The sequence below is a fragment of the Saimiri boliviensis genome, chromosome 5 (assembly GCF_048565385.1).
Source record: "Saimiri boliviensis isolate mSaiBol1 chromosome 5, mSaiBol1.pri, whole genome shotgun sequence".
Lineage (NCBI taxonomy): Eukaryota > Metazoa > Chordata > Mammalia > Primates > Cebidae > Saimiri > Saimiri boliviensis.
Genome location: NC_133453.1, coordinates 146584414 through 146608168, shown reverse-complemented (window position 1 = coordinate 146608168; position 23755 = coordinate 146584414). Strand labels below are relative to the sequence as shown.

At 50.0% G+C, this 23755-nt stretch overlaps 1 protein-coding gene across 2 annotated transcripts in view; it reads left to right on the top strand.

The window, feature by feature from the left end:
• The window catches only part of OTUD7A (OTU deubiquitinase 7A), a 338001-nt gene extending 314528 nt beyond the window's left edge, over positions 1-23473 (top strand). For both annotated transcript variants that reach the window (XM_074400130.1, XM_074400131.1), the window contains exon 14: positions 1751-23473. In XM_074400130.1, coding sequence (XP_074256231.1) covers positions 1751-3154 — 1404 coding nt within the window. In that variant the 3' untranslated portion in view covers positions 3155-23473. The remainder of the gene's footprint in view (positions 1-1750) is intronic.
• The last annotated feature ends 282 nt before the right edge of the window (positions 23474-23755 follow it).

The window sequence follows — 23755 nt, the reverse complement described above, 5'->3', positions numbered from 1 at the left end:
ACTGCCAGGGAAAAGGATTTGTAAAAAGCAGCCTGCAAATAATTGGTCTCTCCAGACGTTTACTTAGGCATAAAGTGTGGCTCATAAGGAATGAGTAAAGGAGGGCGTAAGTAAAGGAGTCGGGCCCGGCACTGTTCAGTGCTCTCAGACTCCAGCGTTGCCCACACTTCATCCTCCAGGGCTCCATGAGGCAGAGACTGCCACGCCATTTTACTGGTGCCATAGTGACAGGCAGTCGGTGGCACTCTGAGTCCTGCCTCTCAAAGGCCTGGAGCACACCCGTGGTGCTGTGGTTGTCCTTTAGCACCCACATGGAGAGTGATGGCAGTGGCTCGGGATCTAGAAGCAGGAGGCTCTCGGGCTAAGCGTGGCTCTGCCAGGCCTTGGTGCCTTCACGCCAGATGCAGGGCCCTCAGCAGACAACCGTGGCAAGGGTTCTTCCAGCCAGGGGCTCCTGAGCCGGCTCCCAGGGTGCTCCTGCTAGCACCAGGCGCACCACCCTTCCTGGCCCAGCCCAAGAGTCCACCTTTTAGCGTCTCACACACCGGTCTGACACATTTCACACCTTCCTACCCCAGGTGGGAAGGGGAAAGGAATTTCAGAGTGGGAGGTGGTGAGAGTCAGTTCTGCTCACCTTTGCTTCAGGATGGCCTGATCACAACATAGTCACCGTCTCTTGGACTTGCTGGAGGGGTCTGGCGGGGACAAAAGTTGGGGAGCAATGGGCCTTCTCCCAGGCTCGTGCCCTGGAGGCCAGGGAAGCCTGTTCAGGTATGAGCACCAGTTCCTGCAGCACCCAGGGGCCAGCATGCGGGGCCCTGCATCCCCATCCAATGACACTCCGTCAGAACTCTCTCCTCACCCTGGGAGGTCCCCTGCAGAGCAGCGGCAGGTGCTGCCTGCCTCTCTGCCCTCCCACCTCCTTTCTCAGGTTCCCCCAGCCCCAGATATGGCCGTGCCCTCCTGGGACTGGCTGACCACATCAGTGGGTCTCATCAAAGGTGTGCTCCCCAGCGTCCTCCCCACCCCGCCCCACCCCCACAGGGCTCTTCTCTGGGAATGGGAACATCTTCTTTGTGGAGCCCAGGTCTATCTCAGAACCCTTCGCAATTTAGCACTCCACCTTGCCAAACTGAGAAAGGAACCCCTGAAGCCATTTGGCATCCCTGAAACAAGGGGGTGTTTGATCCAAGATCCAATGAATGAGGTTGAGTGCAAGGTTTCTGTCCCCTGCCTGACGTCAGCAGGTGAGACATCTTTTCAAGGGAGACACTTCTGTGCAGGCCCAGTGAGCTCCCCACACTCCCCCTCCGACCAACCCCCACCAGCCCCGAAGGCCCCCACTTTTACAGAGGCCAGCCTGGGACCCGTGTCTGGTCAAGCAGGCGTCCTCTACAGTCGGAGAAGGCCAGAGTCCTCCGGGCCTGATCGTTCTCTCTAAACTGTGACGAGGCTCTAGGGCCCAAGGCCAAGTGTGGTATATGCACCCTGCCCCACTCCCCCACTCAGGGTTCCAAGCCACCAAGTACCTGAGTTCCCCAGAGAGGAAGAATGAGTATACCCCAGCTTCCCTGGCCAGAAGACCCACGCAGATTAGCGGTCCCGACATCCTTTTATTACTGCAGCAGATCAGAGCCGGGTCCTATCCGCTCCTTTCCTTCCGCACAGCCCTGGGACAGTGCGTCTTCCTCGGCCGGCGCGTGGACAGCTCTTCTCTAACCACCTTCCCCCGCCCGCCCTCTCCACACAGGCGCCCCTGGCACAGCCGGAGTCTCCCACGGCCTCGGCAGGGGAGGATGTGCAGTCCCTGGCCGACTCGCTGGACTCGGACCGCGACTCGGTGTGCAGCAATTCCAACAGCAATAACGGCAAGAACGGCAAGGACAAGGAGAAGGAGAAGCAGCGGAAGGAGAAGGACAAGACGCGCGCGGACTCCGTGGCCAACAAGCTGGGCAGCTTCAGCAAGACGCTGGGCATCAAGCTGAAGAAAAACATGGGCGGCCTCGGCGGCCTGGTGCACGGCAAGATGGGCCGCGCCAACTCCGCCAACGGCAAGAACGGGGACGCGGCCGAGCGCGGCAAGGAGAAGAAGGCCAAGTCGCGCAAGGGCAGCAAGGAGGAGTCGGGCGCATCGGCCAGCACGCCGCCGTCGGAGAAGACCACGCCGTCGCCCACGGACAGGGCGGGCGCGTCGCCGGCGGAGAAGGGCGGCGGGCCGCGGGGCGACGCCTGGAAGTACAGCACGGACGTGAAGCTGAGCCTCAACATCCTGCGCGCCGCCATGCAGGGCGAGCGCAAGTTCATCTTCGCCGGCCTGCTGCTCACCAGCCACCGGCACCAGTTCCACGAGGAGATGATCGGCTACTACCTGACCAGCGCGCAGGAGCGCTTCAGCGCCGAGCAGGAGCAGCGGCGCCGGGACGCCGCCGCCGCCGCCTCCACCGCCAAGCGGCCGCCGCGCAGACCGGAGGCGGAGGGCGCGCCGGCCCCGGAGCGCGCGTCCCCGGGCCCGCCCACGCAGCTGGTGCTCAAGCTCAAGGAGCGGCCGAGCCCCGGGCCCGCGGCGGGGCGGGCGGCGCGGGCGGCGGCGGGCGGCACGGCCTCCCCGGGAGGCGGCGTGCGGCGCGCGGGCAACGGCGGACCCGTGCCGGGCCGCAGCCCCCCGGCGCCTGCGCGCCAGAGCGTCATCCACGTGCAGGCGGCGGGCGCGCGGGACGAGGCGTGCGCGCCGGCCGTGGGGGCGCTGCGTCCGTGCGCCACGTACCCGCAGCAGAACCGCTCGCTGTCGTCGCAGAGCTACAGCCCGGCGCGCGCCGCCGCCCTGCGCACCGTCAACACGGTCGAGTCGCTGGCGCGCGCGGTGCCCGGGGCCCTACCGGGCGCGGCGGGGCTGGCGGGCGCGGCCGAGCACAAGTCGCAGACCTACACCAACGGCTTCGGCGCCGCGCGCGACGGCCTGGAGTTCGCCGACGCCGACGCGCCGGCGTCGCGCTCGAACGGTGAGTGTGGCCGGGGCAGCCCGGGGCCGGCGCAGCGGCGCTGCCAGCGCGAGAACTGCGCGTTCTACGGGCGCGCGGAGACCGAGCACTACTGCTCCTATTGCTACCGCGAGGAGCTGCGGCGGCGGCGCGAGGCGCGCGGGGCCCGGCCGTGAGGGCGCGGGGCGCGCGGGCGGCGAGGTTCCCCCTTCGAGGATTTCTTTTCCATTCTGTCGGTGTCTTTTTTACATGCCCTGGTCCACCGGAAGGCCGGCGCCTCCTCGGTCAGTGCCGTGTACGTGTTTGGTCAAACTTTCCTAATGGTGCCTGAACCTACACTGACGCCACTCAGGTAGTAGACGGATAGGAAACAAGTCATACTGTTGGAAGTGGGTGTGCTAGCCTAGCATCTGCCTCGTACCTGTGGAAACTCAATAGCCATTGCAAGAGTATTTTTGTTCCTCAATAAGAGAAATAAAGAAATTCGCAGCCCTTTGTTTTTAGAAGGGAGTGTTTTACATGCTTTTTTTGCCTTTTTTTTTTTTTTCTTTTTCCCAACCTAGCGATGACCTCTTCCAGGTGGCGGTCCCCTGTGCGCGGTTGATACTACGCAGGGCTTAGAGCGAACGCGCACCCGAGGCTGTGAGGGAGGCTCCTCTGCGGGCTCCACCTGCCTCTTGTCCCGGGGCCCGGGAGAGGGCGGGCACCTGGCCCCTGCTGACGCCCTGGTGGTCACGGTGGCCCTTTAGAAACACACGGTTCCATTTCGTAAGCATAAACCTCCTCCCCCGGCCCCGGCTCGAGTACCATTCACACTGCCATCCAAGCCGCGGGCGGCCGTAGGAAAGGCACCAGACCACCGGTCTCGCGGGCGCGGTGAGGTACGGCGATGGCTCCCAGTGCCGGGCAGCTCAGGTGGCAGGAGCTTCCCAAAGACACCTAGGGTCCAAAAAGCAGGGTTCCGATCTCACAGTTTGGATTTGCCCATAGGGGAGCAGATAGGACAGCCTGTTCACATGCCTTCTTTGAAAGCACTTCCACAGTGGACTGTCTACAGGGCCCCTGGGGGTGACCATCGGTACCCCAGGAGACAGGCGAGGAATTGACCCTTTGGTCGGTCACTGAGTAAGCCCCCACTAGGCTGCTGCTCTTTCCAAAAGAAAGGGGCTGGGGGAACCAGGAAGGAAGCCCACCCCCACACTTGCATCTGTCTGGGTTCAACCAGGTAAAGGACTCACTGTAATCGGGGCCCCTTCACGGGGCAGGACTACCCTGCCTTCTATTGGTGACACAATAAGGGAGCAGCCCAATCCCTGAGCGGTCTCTTTTTTGGTGCCTCCTACATTTCTTGAGGGAAAAAAAAAAAAAATGTGTCCTTAGCTACCCTGTTTTGAGCAGCAATATGCAGCCTCTTCCTTCCAAGATTACCTCCGGAGAACACCGTTCTTGGCCAAGGACACTGAGGAGCTAAACCTGCCTCACTAAGGAACGACCTTGTTTCCAAGAAATGAGAATAAGATGGGTAAAATCCTCACTAACAAAAGAATACTTTAAAACCTGTGAGAGCCTTAGAATAGCTTCTAATAATCCTAGCAAAGGAGCAAGCGCCTGGCTTCGCTGTGAGTTTATCCTCAGAAAAAGCAGGAGGTTGACCATCTCTTCACTGGAGCCAGCTTCTCCAGAAAGGATGCTTTTTTCCCTAAATAAAGAGCAGCAAAAACAAAACGAAAAAGGGGAGGGGATTTTTTTACTTGTTTGAAAAATTATAATAAAACAATTGAGTATCTCCTGTGAGTAATGCCTTTTTGTTTTTAATTATTCCACAGCAGGTGGACTTTTCAATAATTTGTTCAAGTTTTACCTAAGTGGTTCCTTAAATCAAAAATTATTTATTAAATAGGATCTTTAAGAAATTTTTTGAAAGTTTTACTTTTCCTGCTGAACAATATTCTCAATGTGTGGTAATTACCATCATCCACGTCCCTGATATTACCAGGGTTTCTTTTATTACTCAGCAAACAGAAGTGGGCTTTTAAAAATCTCTCATGGAGAGCGTCTGTGGCCTCTTTCTGGACTGATTCTTTGTGTCACGCTGAGCAGCTGCTTTGCCGTCCAAAGCTGTGGGGTCACAGGAAGTGTTTCTTCAGGTGTGGATGCCGGCCACTCCTCATGCTCCTCACTCTTAAAAGGTTGAGACCCAACCTTAAAAATGCTTCAGTAATCCATACAGAAACCACATTCGGATGCATAAGGCGTCAAGGAGACATAAAGTCAATTCTTGTTTTTTTCATTTCTTTTCTTTTTTTTTTTTTTTTTTTGAGATGGAGTTTCGCTCTTGTTACCCAGGCTGGAGTGCAATGGCGCGATCTCCGCTCAGTGCAGCCTCCACCTCCTGGGTTCAAGCAATTCTCCTGCCTCAGCCTCCCAAGTAGCTGGGATTACAGGCACGCACCACCACGCCCAGCTACTTTTTTTGTATTTTTAGTAGAGACAGGGTTTCACCATGTTGATCAGGATGTCCCGATCTCGTGACCTCGTGATCCACCCACCTCAGCCTCCCAAAGTGCTGGGATTATAGGCGTGAGCCACCGGCCTTTTTTCATTTCTTAATGTAAAAACAGCCAAGCAGAAATTTCCAAAACTGGTTATGCAAATTCACATATTTTCTTTCTCAAGCTCTCTGCCGGGTTTAAAAAAAAACTGAGAATAAAAACGGCCCATTGTAATAGAAGAAAACCTTGCAAACCAAGCAGAGTACCTCATTATGAAAACACCAGGACCCGTTCTACCCTTGCATTTCCAAGTAACCTCCACCCATCACCATCTGATGACAGATGTGCCCTAAATAAGAGCCTGAGATAAAGCCACTGGCTGCATCCTGCGCCCCAGCTTCTCAGTGTGGTAACGAGGCACGAGACGCCTGTAGACACCTGCTCCAGGCTGACACATTACCACGCAGTCCGCATGACTTAAGAATAGCCATTTCCTTTTGTGAGAGATCCGGATTCATCCTTCCTCTAAAGCGTATTAAAAATACAAAAGAGAGAGAGCCAGTGGTCGTATTAAATGTGCTAGTCCTGTGCACCAACAGAATGCTCCTTGTGTTGAGAAGAGCCATTTAGACCTGGTCCCTGGCCAGAGGCCAACTTCATCAGGCTGGCCAGGAACTATTAAAAACTGTGTTGATTGCATGTGGGCCAAGGGCTTCCCTCACATTCCGTGGTATGAGGGCCTTTTGTGGAGCAAGGAGAAAGAAGAAGGTGAGTCCCACTGGGGTGCGCAGCCCTGCTGCTGTGGCTGACGCTGCCTGAGGGCAGCCTTCCCCACCTGGTCTGACCACACTTCCCTTTCTATTCGGAAGCACAGGTGTCTCCAAGAGACTGCAGGTTTCCAGAGGATCCCAGATACTTCTCAACCCCTGTGAAGGTTATTTCAGAAATTTACTTCATATTTCCTGCACATGTGTTAACTGGGTAAATGATTTTTTAAAATATATTGTTAAGGGAAGGTGTTTTTCAGTGTATTTTGTTTGTAGATTTTATGCTGTGTTACGTTGAGATTTTACAAGCCAAGTTTAAACTGTACTATAGAAATTATTTTTGTATTATTTTCAGAACATGCCGCAGAGCAATATTTTGCACCCTTTATTGTCACAGGGTTGTCCCTCGGAAGGGTAACTGGAGGTGGGAAGGAGCGCCGCTGGGCGCTCCAGGGGTTCAAACGCTTTTTGCTCTCTGTCCAAATACCTTCTGAAAGTAGGAATGTATACATGTCTTTTTTTATTGAAAGCTTGATTTCCTTTTGTCTGTTCATGGATTTTGGTACTGCACCTTTCCTCTTAAATGAATACTTTGTTTTCACGAAATTACTGTGGACCTTTTCTTACCTATTACCACCCGGTGGCATCTGAATCTATTACTTTACAAATTGAATGTTTTCCCAGATGATCTAATTTGCTACTTCTCATAGCTTACTGTCAAGAATTGGGTGGCTGAAGATAAAAGGACTCTCCATGCCCCCCAGGTGCACGCCTCAGGGCATGCACATCCTCCTTGCAGCACCCACCCTGTCTCTGGGGAAGGGTAGTTTTGCAAACTATTCTACTTTGCAAAAATAAACTTAACCTAGCAAAATAGACTTCACAGGAGTTAAGATAAAAGAGCTGTACTTACCAGTGGTGGGAAATTTGTGTAAGAAAAAACAAAGACTTTGCCAAATCCCTGCGTGTGAGTTCCATTCCCTGTGAGTCTTTTCTTTACCAAGAGACCTGGAGTAAAAGCCGAAGGCATCTGCTGTATGTTCAGGGCACCCTTCTTTAGGACGTGCTTCTTTTTCTCCTTCTCTTGGAGTGGACTTTACAAGTGCAGTGCCCCCAGCGTCCTGTTCTTTTTCTTTCTTCAGTGCTTCTAATAAATAAGAAGAAATGTGTTTCCATGGCTGAGCGAGCCCTGCCGGGTCAGACCAACCTTTACCAGCTCTGGCTTGATCCTCATTGGGCTGCAAAGGCAGCCCCTGCTCTAGTTGAATCTGGTTCTGCTGCCAGCTGAGGACAGACACACCCTGTGAAGGGCCTGGAGGTGGCTGGCATGCCAGGGAGCTGTAGCCCCTTCCAAAACACCTTAAAGTGGTGGCTCTCTGGAGAGCTGGGGCACCATCTTCCCCTTTACTCCTGACTCTAAACTCTAGCTGGCCTGTTTTAGTGTGGCTGTTCAGGCGGTGGCCAGCACTCAGCTTTATTTGCTCTTGTTTAATTCAAGTCCGCCCTGTTTCCCATGTCCTCTCCACAGCTCTGGGTCTGTTGGCCCAGAGTTTATTTCTGCCAGGGTTGCCTCACTGACATGGGAGTGGATCCAGGGTAGTTCATCTCAGAGAGGCCAGCAGAGGCCATGGGGAGAGCCCCCTACGGTCACCCTGGAGGCTCTGCTGCACATCCAGGTTAGACCACTCTGCAAGCCTTTCGTGACAGCTCCAGGCACTGCCAACTGGCCTGTTAGCAGTTATGCAGTTCCCTTCTTTCCCAAAAAGACCTGTTCTTCCTCCCCACTGCACCCCTAACAGAAAAGAGCGAGGGAGACGCCCTGCAGGGACCCCTTGGGAACAACAGGTATGTGCAGTCTGTGCAGTATGAGCACCTGGCCCACCAGGCTGAGCTGAAGACACGTAATCACAGAGCAGCACTGAAGCCATCATCTCCAGCCATGCTAGTAACATTAATTTTCTGTTTATTTTGCCAAATAACTTGTTGAAATTTGCAGTTTTGCTATTTCAATCCTGCCAGAAAAGGGGGCCTCACTAATCCTAATTATGTACAAACAGAATGATGCACATTGCTTATCTTTTTATTCTCCCAGAGAGCATCTCAAGGATGTGTGTGTGTGTGTGTGTGTGTGTGTGTGTGTGTGTGTAATTTGTTAGTTTAACATAGGCTGAAGAGTACCATTTGGTTTTAAGAGTAAAGATAGGCTGAATCCACTCATGACCAAAGTAACCTATTAATTTAATGAGAACAAATTAGCGAAAAACCAGCTGTTTTAAAATTTATCTACAGACACTGGAGCACTACTTTAAATGAAGAAACAGCCTCCCACGGCAGAGGGAAAACCAGGTCCTTACAAAAACCTCTCCCACCCCAGTACTTCTGCCAGCTGCTCTGCCCTGGGATGTAGGCCTTCCTGCCATTTCTAATCACAGGCACCCTCCTACCTCAGGGCTTTTGCACATGCCATTCCTTCTACCTAGAACATTCTTCCCAGAGAGCCACGTGGCTCATCCCTCACTACCTACCAGTCTTTGCTCCAATGTCGCCTTTCAACAAGGCCTTCCCTGATTAATTTAAAAGGACCACACTCCCCACCCTCCCTACCCACCCCTCTGTATCTTCTTCTTATCCACTTATCACCATCTCAGTGCTGCAGATGTTAATTAATCATGCATCCATTTATTTGATTCTCACCTCCCTATTTCCCATAGAATGTAAGCTCCATGTGGGCAGGAACTTTTGTATGTCTTGCTCATCACTGTACCCTGGTGCCTACAACAGTGCCTGACACATATTAGGTACTGGATAAGCATTTGTTGAAAACAGGAAATGAAATCAGTAAATTGAAAGCTATAAAGAGGCCAGAAAAGGTCAATTCCAGCTTTCCTCTGTTATATCAGATTGAGTATAAAAAATTAACACCAAGACACAAGTATGCCAAATTGCAGGGTCTTTATTGCCGGCAGCCACGGAGGACGCGCGTCTCTCCAACCTGTGGCCCCGAGCTCAGGGAAAGCAGGGTTTTTAAGCTGAAAAACCACATCTTGGTTTTAGGACCAAGAGGTTGGGGGGATGCAGGACAAGCAACTTTACAGAAGCTTATTCTGGCCGTTACTGATCAGCAAAGGCAAGCAGCTTTACATAGTGGGCATTTTTCAGAGCGAACTAGCTGTTTTTACTTACAGAAGCCAAGGTCAGCAGTTACTGCAAGGAGAATGGGGCAGCAGTTACAACTTATTTTTGGAAAAACAGCTTTATTTTGTATAAAATGGTGTTGCTTAGGTTCTAACTCTAGGCCAACTATAACACATTTCCCCCTATTTTCATGTACATTGAGTTAAATCATTGATTCTTGTACTGGGAGGGGCTGTTCAGTTTGGTACAAGGGCTTATATTGGGATCTGAGGACCGTTAGTTTTAGAGAGTTGATTTTTGACTGGATTATGTTGAGTAATTGGTTTAGGAGGCAAGGTCCAACTGTAAGTCTTAGTATAAGTAGGATTAGAGGTCCCGCTATTGCAGTAAGCAGGGAAGTAAGCCATGGGGACCAGGAGAACAATTTTTGATACCAATTTTTTGAGGCTTCCTGGAGCCGTTTTCTGGTTTTTAAATTTTGTCTGAGTAAAGAGAGACTGTCCCGGATAAGGCCTGACTTAATAGCATAAAAACAGCATTGCTTATTTTTTTTTATTGCATTTTAGGTTTTGGGGTACATGTGAAGAACATGCAAGATTGTTGCATAGATACACACATGGCAGTGTGATTTGCTGCCTTCCTCCCCGTCACCTATATCTGGCATTTCTCCCCATGCTATCTCTCCCCAACTCCCCACCCCACCCTGCTGTCCCTCCCCTATTTCCCCCCAACACACCCCAGTGTGTAGTGCTCCCCTCCCTGTGTCCCTGTGTCCTCATTGTTCAACACCCGCCTATGAGTGAGAACATGCGGTGTTTGATTTTCTGCTCTTGTGTCAGTTTGCTGAGAATGATGGTTTCCAGGTTCATCCATGTCCCTACAAAGGACATGAACTCGTTTTTGATGGCTGCATAATATTCCATGGTGTATATGTGCCACATTTTCCCTGTCCAGTCTGTCATCGATGGGCATTTGGGTTGGTTCCAGGTCTTTGCTATTATAAACAGTGCTGCAATGAACATTTGTATGCATGTGTTCTTATAGTAGAACGATTTATAATCCTTTAGATATCTACCCAGTAATGGGATTGCTGGGTCAAATGGAATTTCTATTTCTAGGTCCTTGAGGAATCGCCACACTGTCTTCCACAATGGTTGAACTAATTTACATTCCCACCAACAGTGTAAAAGTGTTCCTATTTCTCCACATCCTCTCCAGCATCTGTTGTCTCCAGATTTTTTAATGATCGCCATTCGAACTGGCGTGAGATGGTATCTCAGTGTGGTTTTGATTTGCATTTCTCTAATGACCAGTGATGAGGAGCATTTTTTCATATGTTTGTTAGCCTCATGTATGTCTTCTTTTGTAAAGTGTCTGTTCATATCCTTTGCCCACTTTTGAATGGGCTTTTTTTCTTGTAAATCTCTTTTACTTCTTTGTAAATTCTGGATATCAGCCCTTTGTCAGATGGGTAGACCGCAAAACTTTTTTCCCATTCTATTGGTTGCCGATTCACTCTAATGACTGTTTCTTTTTGCTGTGCAGAAGCTGTGGAGTTTGATTAGGTCCCATTTGTCTGTTTTGGCTTTTGTTGCCAATGCTTTTGGTATTTTGGTCATGAAGTCCTTGCCTACGCCTATGTCCTTAATGGTTTTGCCTAGATTTTCTACTAGGGTTTTTATGGTGTTAGGTCTTGTTTAAGTTGTTAATCCATCTGGAGTTAATTTTAGTGTAAGGTGTCAGGAAGGAATCCAGTTTCTGCTTTCTGCACATGGCTAGCCAGTTTTCCCAACACCATTTATTAAACGGAATCCTTTCCCCATTGCTTGTCAGATTTGTCAAAGACCAGATGGTTGCAGATATGTTGTGTAGCCTCCGAGGCCTCTGTTCTGTTCCATTGGTCTGTATCTCTATTTTGGTACCAGTAGTTTGAAGTCCGGTAGTGTGATGCCTCCCGCTTTGTTCTTTTTGCTTAGAATTGACTTGGCTATGCGGGCTCTCTTTTGGTTCCATATGAAGTTTAAGGTGTTTTTTTCCAGTTCTGTGAAGAAGGTCATTGGTAGCTTGATGGGAATAGCGTTGAATCTGTAAATTACTTTGGGCAGTATGGCCATTTTCATGACGTTGATTCTTCCTAACCATGAACATGGAATGTTTCTCCATCTGTTTGTATCCTCTCTTATTTCGTTGAGCAGTGGCTTGTAGTTCTCCTTGAAGAGGTCCTTTACGTTCCTTGTTAGTTGTATTCCTAGGTACTTTATTCTCTTTGTAGCAATTGTGAATGGCAGTTCGTTCTTGATTTGGCTCTCTTTCTGTTATTGGTGTATAGGAATGCTTGTGATTTTTGCACATTGATTTGCTTATTAAGGGCAGCACAGAGTCCTCCCTGTTTAAGGAATAGTAAATTTAATTCTCGCCTGTTTTGGAGCACTGTTTTAGCTAGAGAGTTTACCTGGTCTGTAAGCTGGGATATAGAATTTTCTAAATGGCTTATATCAGTATTTATATGTTGGGACAGGGCTTTGAAATTTTGGTTTCCGGTTACAAAGGCTGAGATACTTAGTGCTGTAGACCCTGCTATTTCGAGCCCTACTAATAGGGATATGACTATGGGGACCTGTTTCTATTAGGTAGTTGAGTCAGAGGGGGCCAGGAGGGCAAATCCTTGCTGGCTGCTGTAAAGGTTTACACGGGGCAAAATGTATCTAGGCGTGCAGAGTATGGGAGTAGAGAAATTGTTAAATTGGTAGGTGGACACACGGTTAGTGAGCCTAAAAGTACAGGTCAGCCAGGATGAGCTTGGGGATATATGGGAAATATTTGTTCTGTTGTAACTTAGGAGGAGTTTTATGACAGAAGCGTTTGTAAGGGGAATTGGTGAGGGTATAATTAGGGGAATGGTAACATTCACCCTTTCCCTCAAGATCTCCCAAAGTTAAGTGGAGTGTTTTTCCAGAGCATGGAGTGTTAGTTGGGGTTAAAGTAAGTTGTGCTGCCAAGCCTGTATAAAACGGTGGTTGAGGGTTTAGACATAACCAACAATTTACACCTAAATCTGGGTTGGATTGGTTAAGTAGATGGTGGGTAGAGGACAATAAATTAAGGAGGTTTAGGCTTTCTACAGATAAAGCTAGGGCCATTGGCGGCTGAGTGAAGGGGGTGATAGTGGGGAGAAAGGGGGCTTTCTGAGTTAGGGGGGTGACAGCAGCAAGGGAAGGGGTATTGGGGGTGGTATGATTCCTGTGTTTGGCCCTTTAGGGCGGTTGGGTCAGGCAAGGCTACGCGTTGGATAGTGAAAATACCTTTGTCCCAACTGCTTATGTAAACTCTGAGTCTCCAAGTCCGCCTGGTGCTTCACCTGTTGTCTGGGGTTTTTAGTTATATGGAGTGGGTTACATGCACCCATAGAACAGGGGGATGGGGGTGTCTGACGCTTAAGGGAGAGAAAAGAGTTCTTTTGTTTTATGAACCCCAATACGGTTGAGATTGTTACACAACCCCAATGTGGGCAGTTTAAGTTCTCACAATTTCACTTTGTTTGTGGTGTTGACCCAGGGCATGAGTACAGCCCTTTGTTTTGGAGGTGGTGTTTGCCTTTTGGCTACCGCACCCTGAGGCAAATCCACCCCCCCCCACCCCACCCCATAAGTTCTCGCCGAAATGATCCGATATCCAGGTTTTTTCATAGGAGGACGCAAAGGTCCACGGAGAAAGTTATAGGTTGGTTTGGATAGTACATAAAGGTTGAGTTGACAATGGTGGTTTTTTGTCTTGTTAAGGGACTAACGTATTGTCCAGTGGAGCCCACAGGGAGGGTCCACTGATAGTACGTGGGGCTTAAGGGCCGTCATTTATCTGAATTGACAGATTAGGAAAATGAGGGTAGTGACTGTAAAGAGCGCACAAGTCTTGTCTTTAGTGAATTGGAGGAAGAGAGGTCTACACTCCATTGTCCTTCTGGCGGGGCGGTCTGGACGTGGGTGTGATGAATTCAGGCTGTTAGTCTGTTCACTTTATGAGTGCGGTGGGGGTGGTCAGAATGACTGTGTAGGGTGAGGCCGAGGTGGTGAAATTTTTAACAAAGACTGAGTCCCCTGGAAGGGGTGCGTCAGCTCAGTGAGGTTCACTGGAGTGGGACGGGTGTTTTTGATGAGTCCGTGCACCTGGGATTGAACAGAATGGAATGCCTGTAAGGACTTAAGGAGTGTATGCTTATGGACCTTGGCATGTACCGTATCTGTGGGTCTGGGGAGTAAGGGAGGGGGCCTTCCAAACAGAATTCTAAAGGGAGAGAAGCCTTTTTGGTAGGGGGTGCATCGGTCACGGAGGAGGACAGAAGGAAGCAGGCTGACCCAGTTTTCACTGCTCTCTAGGATGAACTTTGTCAGAGTCTCCTTTACAGTCTGGTTCATTCTCTTAACCTGCCCCAAACTCTGGGGGCAACAGGCATAGTGTAGTTTTCAAGACATGCCCAGGGCCCTGGTCAGGCCCTGAGAAACGTGTGCTGTGAATGCAGAGCCATTATCCAATCCCGGAGTCAGGGGCAAGACGAACTGAGGAACCAGGTCCTGTAACAACTTTTTTGCTACTACCAGTGCGGTCTTAGACCTAGCAGGGAACGCCTCGATCCATTCAGAGGAGGTGTCTACAAACACAAGGAGGTATTTACAGCCACATGCTGGGGGCTTTATTTCAGTCAAGTTTACTTCCCAGTGCTCTCCTGGGCTAGTACCCTTAAGTCTTATCCCTGCCTGACTAGACCTACTGCCTCCCGGATTTACCCTGGCACGTGGATTACGTTGAGTTGTAGTTTCCCTGACAAATTCGTGTAGATGTGGAATGTGGTATCTGGCCCTCAGCAGCTGTTAGTTTTGTCTGTCCTAAATGTGTGGCCTGGCGTGTGTCCTTAACTAGAGCCCGTCCTAGAGCCTCGCGGACCACAATCCTGTGTCCGGTGGAGTCCACCATCCTGTGGAATTTTATGTGCCCCCCTGTTCTTTGGCAACATTTTATCAGGTGAGTACGTAAGGGTAGGGGGCAGGGTTGGGGCCGGCAGAATTACAAGAAGAGTCAGAGGTTTTACTGGTCCCAAGGCTGCCTGTCTGGCTTGTGGGTCAGCTGCCCTATTTCCCCTTGCTTCTGGTGAATCTCCCTTCTGATGTCCTTTGCAGTGTATTAACGCCACTGCCCTGGGCTTCCATATACGCTTTAGTAGGGCTAGGATTTCTTTTTTATTTTTCCCTCTGAGGTAAGTAGTCCCCTTTTTTAATAAACGGCTCCATGTACATGAGCCGTAGCAAAGGCATGCAGGTTATCCGTGTAGATGTTAACAGTTTTTCCCTCCGCCCAGTCCAAGGCCTTTGTTAGAGCTATGAGTTTTGCCTTTTGGGCCGAGGTTTTATGTGCAAGAGCCTGGGCCCAGATAACCCGCTCTGGGTGACCACAACTGCCCCGGCATGCCTGACTCCGTTGACCATGAAACTGCTGCCGTCCGTTTACAGTACCTCCTCTGGGTTCTGCAGGGGGACGTCCGTGAGGTCTGGTTGAGCAGCGTGGAGGACATTCATTGGCTGTTGGCAATCATGTATGGGCTTCTACAGCTTGCTGTCAGGCAGCAGTGTGGCGGGGTTTAAAACTGTAGCTTTTAAAAACTTTATGCGGGGCTGTTCTAAAAGTAAGGCCTGATATTGAACTATGTGGGCATTTGACATTTATTTTCCCAGAGCTGCACGGAGTAGTGACTTCACCGCGTGGGGTGCCACTAAGTTTAACTCCTGCCCCAAGGTTAGTTTGTTCACCTCCTTGACTAACAGGGTTGTAGCTGCCACCGACCTCAGACAAGCTGGCCACCTAGAGGCTACGGGATTAAGTCTTTTTGAAAGGTAGGCAACTGGCCGGGACTGTGGTTCTAATGTTTGGGTGAGTACCCCTTTAGTGACTCTGTTTTTTATGCACAAATAACCGGAAGGGTTTAGAGATGTCTGGCAAGGCCAAGGCTGGGGCTGTAGTTAGGGCAGTTTTGAGTTGTCAAAAGCCCGTTACTTAAGTTAAAGGCCGATTTCTTCCAGTGCAGGCATACAGGGGCTTGGCTATCTCGGCAAATTCTAAAATTCATAGCCTGCAGTACCCTGCCGCCCTAAGGAATTCTCAAACTTGGCATTTCATGGTGGGGGTGGGTATCTGCAGCACTGCTTGGACTTGGCTGGGTGCCAGTGCCCGGTTGCCCTTTCTTACAATATAGCCCAGGTAAGCAACTTTCGGTTGGCAGAGTTGGGCCTTTTTAACTGAGACCCGGTAACCCAAAGTCTGTAGGGTTTTAAATAATGACTGGGGCCAGGTGCAGTGGCTCATGCCTGTAATCCTAGCACTTTGGGAGGCCGAGGAGGGTGGATGACCTGAGGTCAGGAGTTCAAGACCAGCCTGGCTATCATGGTGAAACCCCATCTTTATTAAAAAAAAAAAAAAAAAAAAAAAAAGACTGGGTGGTTTCTTTACAGGCCTCCGGGGTTTTTGTAGCTAAGAGTAAGTCATCCATGTATTGGAGTAGGGTACATCCAGGGAACGCAGCTCGGAAGGCAGCAAGATCTTGGCTAAGTGCCTCATTAAACAGACTGGGGGTTTTTTAACCCCTGAGGCAGTCTTGTCCGAGTGAGTTGCCCCAAGACCCCAGTATTAGGGTCAGTCCATTTAAAAGCAAATATGGGCTGGCTGACAGGGGCTACTGGGATGTCCTTGAGATCCAAGACGGTGTAATGGTGGTATTCTGGGCCCAAGAGACTTAGGAGGGTGTATGGATTTGGAACCGTAGGGTGGACAGTTTCCACCTCCCTCAAGTCCTGTACAGGCTGATGGTCCTTTGTACCTTTTTTTTTTTTTGAGACCGACTTTCGTTCTTGTTACCCAGGCTGGAGTGCAATGTATGCCTGGTTTTAAGACGGGGAGCAAGGGGGTATTCCAGGGGGACTTACAGGTAGTAAGGATCCCTCCTTTTAGGAGTCTGGTTATATGTGGAGCAATTCCCCATCTGGCTTCCTGGCTCATGGGATTTTGTCGTTCCTGGACTAGAGTTGCCGTTGCCAATAGCTGGAGCACGACTGGGGTATGATGACTTGCCAAGCCTGGGGAATTTGTCTCGGCCCACACTCCAGGTACGTTTTCTTGGAACTGGCAGAGGAGGTTTGATGGTGGTGGTTGATCTGCCTCTGAGGATAGAGCTTTCTGCAAGAGATACTCATCTGACAGAGCACGGGTAGTGATGATCTGCTGAGGTGGCCCTGATGTCAAGGGAGGAGGAATCGAGACGCAAGCCTGACTTTTATAGAAAGAAATATTTGCTTGAAGTCTGTGGAGTAAATCCCATCCTAGGAGTGGGTAGGGACACTCTGGAGTAACTAAATAGGAGTGGGTGACAGTACCGTTGCCTAGATGAACTAGTTGGTTGGTAGTCCAGGGGCTTGTGGTTTTTCCTGTGGCCCCCTGAATAATTGTTCTTCTATTGGATAGTGGTCCCAGAGGCTGAGTAAGGACTGAGTGGGCTGCCCCAGTGTCGACTAAGACGCTGACAGGTGTGCCCCCAATCTTTAAAGTGACCCTGGCCTCCTGGGGGCTTAATAAATAAGAGCTTCGGCCCCATCAATCCTGGCTTTCTAAATTGAGAATGGCCCTCGGTGGCTTTCCTTGTGCTGTCTCTCGCCTTCTCTCCGGGCACTCCCTCCTCCAGTGACCTTCCTGTGGGCAGTACACACACACTGGTTGTGTCCTAGCTTGGGCCGGGGACCCCAGGGGCTCCCCTGCGTGGTTCCCTCTCCCCGTGGGATAACTCAGGTTTCCCAAAGAGCTGCTATTACTGCTTTAGTAACTTTTATCCTGTCTGTATAGCTTCTGAAGTGTTTCTATTGTTAAAGACCTTCTGGGCAATTTCCAGAAATTGGGTCAAATTCATTCCCTAGAATCCCTCTAACCTCTGTAACTCTTTTTTTTGATACCTGGGGCTGACTGGGAAATGAAAGCCAGATTGATGGCCCACTGATTTTCTGGGGGTCAGTAGGAGTGTAGGTGCGATGAGCGTCTTATAGACGCTCAAGGAAGGCAGCTGGTGACTCTTGCGGACCCTGAGTTACAGTTCCCACCTTGGAGAGGTTAGTGGGCTTGCGGGCTGCTCCCCTAACCCCTTCTGGTAGGTACCGGTGAAAATTGTTTAAAGCCTGTAGACCCGCCGAGGTGTTTGGATCCCATTGGGGTCGGGTGGAAGGGAAAATTTCATTAATTTGTTCCTGGTGGTCCTCCGCCGAGCGCCCCACACACCCCCCACCCCCCGTTCCAGTGATGGCCTTATGGGCCTCCTGTCTAATTCTGCTCCTCTCTTCTGTAGTAAACAGTACTAGGAGTAACTGTTGACAGTTATCCCACCCAGGTGGGGTGGCGAGTTTGTAAAACAGACTCCAGGAGCCCTGTGAGTGCCTGGGGCTTTTCAGAAAAAGGGGGATGTTGAGCCTTTTAATTGTATAAATCACTAGTTGAGAAGGGGGTGTGGACAAAGAAGGGGCGGCCCCAGCTACCGCTTTCCACTGGGGGTGCCTCCCGGAGGTGTGATACCCTGGGCGGGTGTGGAGCAGGGACAAGGGCTGGCTACTGGTGGTGTCTGGAGAGGGGAGCTGGGACCCCTGTCCAGAGGGTAAGGGTTGGCTGCCAGTACTGGCTGGCTGTCCAGAGGGTTTAAAGTAAGGTGGAGGTAACTCTTGATCGTCTGCAGAGGCGGAGAGAATGGCCGGTGCTGTAGGGACCTTTGTTGGGCCAGCTAACATAACCTGAAGTCTGGCCTGTTTTATGCAGCATTTCAGCCACAAAGGGGGTCATTGGACTAAGTCCAGCCATTGGTCAATGTATGGAAACTGATCAGGGTGTCCAGGCATTCCTGCGACCATTTTCCATATCACCTGCGTAATTTTGGGGTCGTAGGTCCCAGTGTCAGGCCACCCAACTCCAAAAGATGACCATTCTAGTTCACATAAAAAGCAGAGTTTTTCAGGGGGTTTCACCCCATATTGGCCTGAAAACCCAACCTTGAAGTTGGCCATCATACACTGGACGGGGGTGCAAGGCAGGGAGCTAGACGACCCCATCTGGTTTTTTTTTTTTTTTTTTTTTTTTTTTTTGAGGGCCTGGAAATGGTTTAACTATGATTTTTAGATAGAAAAGTTCTGCTGTAGACAAAGCCAATTCTAAGCAAGACAAATTATACTAAACACAAAGTCCTATAGCTTTCAGCTTCTGAATTTTTCCTAGAGGCTTATTTAAAACTGGCTCCACTGAGGATTTGAACCAGCAACCTTGCAGTTGCAGGCTTTATCTCTTTTCTACTATGCTAACAGGCCACTTGCAGTTAAGGGCAAACAGAAAGCTTTCTTAAGTTTTATTTTGGATGCAAATCTTGCAACCTGAGGTGGTGTGGCCTGCCTGAAAGCCAGGCAGGACTGGTGGCCGGCAGAGGAAGGGGAAAAAAATGCTTTTCCTGTCAGTTTAAAACTAAGCTCGCAGCCGCTGGGCCAGCTGTTTCTTGCCCCTGCGACTTCTGGTCGCCTTGATACAGGGACCCTAAAAGACATTAAATTCCTCTTTCCCTCCTCTCTCTCTGTTTCTCCTCTTCTCTCTGTCTTTTGTATGAGCCAAGGGAACAGGTGGAAGGGGCCCAGAGTAAGGATAGGATTCCCCTAAGCAGCCCCAGAGGGGCCGATAATAGGCCTTGTATAGGCTTAGTGCTGCTTCGGCGTGGTCTTCTCTTAAATGACACCTGGCATCTAGTGGCCTTGGGAAAGCTGGAAAATGGCAAAACAAATGAACTAGGAGGTCCACAGGGTGTGAATTTTGTATCCACCACAGCATAGAGTTGGCAAGAGATCTGCCAGTCTGTTCTTATTAAGCCATGACACCCCACCTCCCACCAGTTAGGATGGTGCTAAAAAAAACTGAATAGGGTGGGCTTCAGAGCACTGGCCATAACAACACTTATTATCCTTTTGACAGAATAAACAATTATTTTGTTTCCACCCCAACCGGCTAAGAAGAGTTGGCAGTTTTCCGTCCAGGAGTTGATTTCCCAGGACAGAGAAAAAACGACACCCAAGCAGAGTTGTTTTTTTTTTTTTTTTTTTTTTTTTTCTTTGAGACGGAGTTTCGCTCTTGTTACCCAGGCTGGAGTGCAATGGTGCGATCTCGGCTCACTGCAACCTCCGCCTCCTGGGTTCAGGCAATTCTCCTGCCTCAGCCTCCTGAGTATCTGGGATTACAGGCACGCGCCACCATGCCCAGCTAATTTTTTTGTATTTTTAGTAGAGACGGGGTTTCACCATGTTGACCAGGATGGTCTCGATCTCTTGACCTCGTGATCCGCCTGCCTTGGCCTCCCAAAGTGCTGGGATTACAGGCTTGAGCCACCGCACCCGGCCCAGAATGTTCTTTTGGACATTAGAAAAGGGAAGGAGTGTCCTGAAAAGACTGGGGGGAGGAGTAGGTGTCTGGTGAGGGAAATTATACCCAACAGGGGCAGAAATACTCCTGTCCTGGAGTGGGTGGCTGAGAGAACTTACAGGCCACAATGATTCTAATAAGGAAGAAAACAAAAAGAGATGGGGCTAGAGCTATTTGCCACATGGCAGAGCCAGAGGAAGTGAGGCCTCAGTAGGAGAAGAACAGAAGGAAGGAAGGAGAAGAGAGTTACTTCTAGGGGCATGAATTCAGTAAAGGTCCCCTGCAGCCAGTGGTCTGTTACCCACTGTAGAGTATTTTTCACTCCAAGGGAAGCAGGTCTAAACACGTATCAGCCAACAGGAGTCTAACAAAACTGGTAAATTTACATTAAGGACATACAGAACCACATACAGGATTGACAGACAAAGGATGGGTGCCCCCCAGATGGGAGACCAGTCTGATGCCTGCCCGTCCAGGTCTCCAGAGGGGTATTTGAGGATGTCTTGGCTAAGGTGTACCCATATAAACTCTGGGCCTGGTCACCTCAGAACTTTTACTTCTGAGATGAATCACCGTTACGCCTTATGACGCTCCTGTGGAACCGTGGGGGAAGGCCCTCACAAACCCCGTAGCCTACTGGCCGTGGGACTACATATATACATACTCTCTCTCTCACTCACACAGAGGTTACGGAAAACCACCGAAAACTAATACTAGAGCCTTCGCACAATCAGAGGCTAGGGAAATACCAGAGCCTCCGCACAATGAGAGGTGACAGAAATACCAGAGCCTCAGGCGATGTCTCGGGGAGGCTTGCCTGGTCAGAGTTGCAATGACCACGTCTGGTCCCCTGACTCAGGCTACAGATACAGATGGACCAGTCCCCAGATTTCAGACCCAGAACAGACTTACCTCCAGAGGTTTCCAGGATCCTGAAGGAATTTGGGGTGAATGTTGGCTGAGCAGTCGCTTGTCCGACAAGGGGCCGAACTCCGGGGCCCTGGAACATCATTAGGGGGCGCCTCCCCCAGAGATCCCCGAGGCGGGTGTGGCCACCTGGGCGAAGTTCTAAGGGCTTTTGTCTAGGTGACGGAGGAATATAAATAAAGTCTCACTGGGGCCTCCAAAATGTAGTATCAGATTGAGTATAAAAAATTAACACCAAGACACAAGTATGCCAAATTGCAGGGTCTTTATTGCCGGCAGCCACGGAGGATGCGCGTCTCTCCAACCTGTGGCCCCGAGCTCAGGGAAAGCAGGGTTTTTAAGCTGAAAAACCACATCCTGGTTTTAGGACCAAGAGGTTGGGGGGATGCAGGGCAAGCAAGTTTACAGAAGCTTATTCTGGCAGTTACTGATCAGCAAAGGCAAGCAGCTTTACATAGTGGGCATTTTTCAGAGCAAGCTAGCCGTTTTTTACAGAAGCCAAGGTCAGCAGTTACTGCAAGAAGATGCAAGGAGAATGGGGCAGCAGTTACAACTTATTTTTGGAAAAACAGCTTTGTTTTGTATAAAATGGCGTTGCTTACGTTCTAACTCTAGGCCAGCTATAGCACACCTCAAATCCAGTTTCTATTGCTGTCCCTAACTGGAGAATTTTAGCTGACCCAGTGACCTGGCTCCCGTGGGTACAAGATGGCTAGATAAAGCATTGAGCATATACACCAGGCAGCAGCGGGTGGCTTCTCTTCGTCTGTGAACGCCTGCCCTTCTGCTAGCCCCTACTCACAGGTGTGAGGCTCGCTGTTCACAGGGGAGCATGTTGGAACCAGCTGGGATGAAAAGTTTTCTATGGATAGCTCTTGTAGTCAGGTGCACAGTAGCGGGCTCCTGTCATCACTCCATGAGGTCACTGTAGACGTGGACCATTACAGAGAATCCTTTGTTAATCAGTCTTTAGCTGTCTCCTAGTCCTTCCCAGTTCAGCATGGGTGGCAGCAGATGGCCCAGCCCAGGGAAAGTCCACCTGACCATTAGACTCATTCTAGAGCCACCAAAGCAAGGCTGCAGAGGAAGAGGAGCTTGTCACAAACATTAACCAGCACGGGGCTGGGTGACTTCATTGACAAATTTGGAAGCAGCAGGGCAAGAGAGCCAAGGCCCCTGGGTATCCCCCTTGGCCACTGGTGGGGGTGCACTAGAAGTCAGAGCCTTGACACCACAGAGCCAAACACCACACACCTCCTTGGGCCTAGGCCCCAGCACGGTGGCCCCACCCACAGCAGGGGAGGCATGGGTCCTCCAAAGACCTTCCTGCCCCTGCCAGGTGATTTTCACAACTACCTAACCTTGGTGTTTACTTCTAGGTCCTTTGGCCAAATGCGTTTTCTTCTAAGAGTTGTTGGCAAAATACTGTTACAAGTTTCTTACGGGACCTTTGTCCTACTGTGGCCTGGTTAAAGGCTTTGTCCTTCTCTTTAATCCTCTTCAGTGGTTCTGCTGTCATTTCTCTTGATGCCATATTTTCAGGTCCCTCGTGGGAGGGGGCGTAAGGTCTCCATCATCATGCCCACCTCTGCAGCTGTCCAGCCGGCAGTGAGTGGGCCCACACAGGTGTGTTCCTGTGCTTGAATTGCCAAACAAACAGTGTCCCTTTCATTGCCGCTCAAACAGACTGGTGGCCTGCTCCTGCCAGCACCCGGGGTCAGAGTGTGTGCTTCCCCGAGCCTGCTCCCTTGGTCCATGCTTATGTCCTCCATGGCAGGTGTCCGTGGAGGTCTCCCAGGCCCTATCGGCCATCCAGCTCTTTGCACACATTCTTCCCACTTGCAGGAATAAAGTCCAAACACCTGATACGGAATGATGACTTGGCAGCAGGGAGTGGGGCAGCTCGTCTCCACTGACTTAGGACCAAAACTAGGTTTACCATGCGCACGTGTTGGGAGATCAGCCGTGGCCTCGAGCCCCGGTACACACAGAGGCAAGCCTCACCTCTGACAGAGCCAGTCACCATTCAGCTGGAGCCTGGCTTCCCTGGGTCCACAGAAAGACTAAGCTCCTTAGTGACCTGTTACTCCATTCGCCATCACCTTTGAGAATTTTGCCGTGTTTTAACCAAGGATTGTTGAAGTTCGTTATAACAAGGACCATCCCCACCCTGTATTTGCTTTGCTCCTTTAAACATGCATTTGGCCTAATCAAGTCAGTGAATGTTCCATTCTTGGTTTTTTGATCTTTTGATGACATATGTTGCTGTGTTTCTCCCATTTCTTTAATTACTGTGGGCAAAGGAAAATATTAAGGTAAAAAGAGGTCATCAGTCACGTTCCTTTGACCCAGCTGTGCAGAACCCCTTTCTACCTGCAGGTGTTCATTCCAATTCAGTGCAGATCTCCTTTTTCAATCTGGTCCATTCTTGGAGAAGAAACCCATCGTAAGAGCTGTCGTCTGTGGTTGGGATATTACTTTGTAAAGTATTAAAGCACTAAACCAATTTTTGCAATATGTAGTAAATCTTCCTTTCATTTTGGAAAACTTCCAGTAATGACTACTGCACTTTTTATAGAAGAATTGTATTTAATTTCTTTCTTTTATGAAAGATAGCTCTGTAATCTGTGTGACACAGCCTCTCCATTACCTGACAGAGAGAGAAGCTTTGATGCCTACTCAATAAAATTAACATGTTTATAAAGTGTTGGTTGGTCCAATTATTTGCCCACTGACTCCTATGTTCTTAGTAAAATAGCATCTAAGAAAAGCTTTATTGCCAAGAGGAAGACGACTCTATCAGCATCCATCCATACCAGTTTTATTTTGTTTAAGTGTTTTCCCAGCCAGATGAGATGTAAATTCAGTTATCCAGTTTCTTTTTTTCTAGCTCTCTGTTACCCAGGCAGCAACATGATCTTGGCTCACTGCAACGTCTGCCTCCCAGGTTCAAGCTATTCTCCTGCCTTAGCCTCCTGAGTAGGTGGGA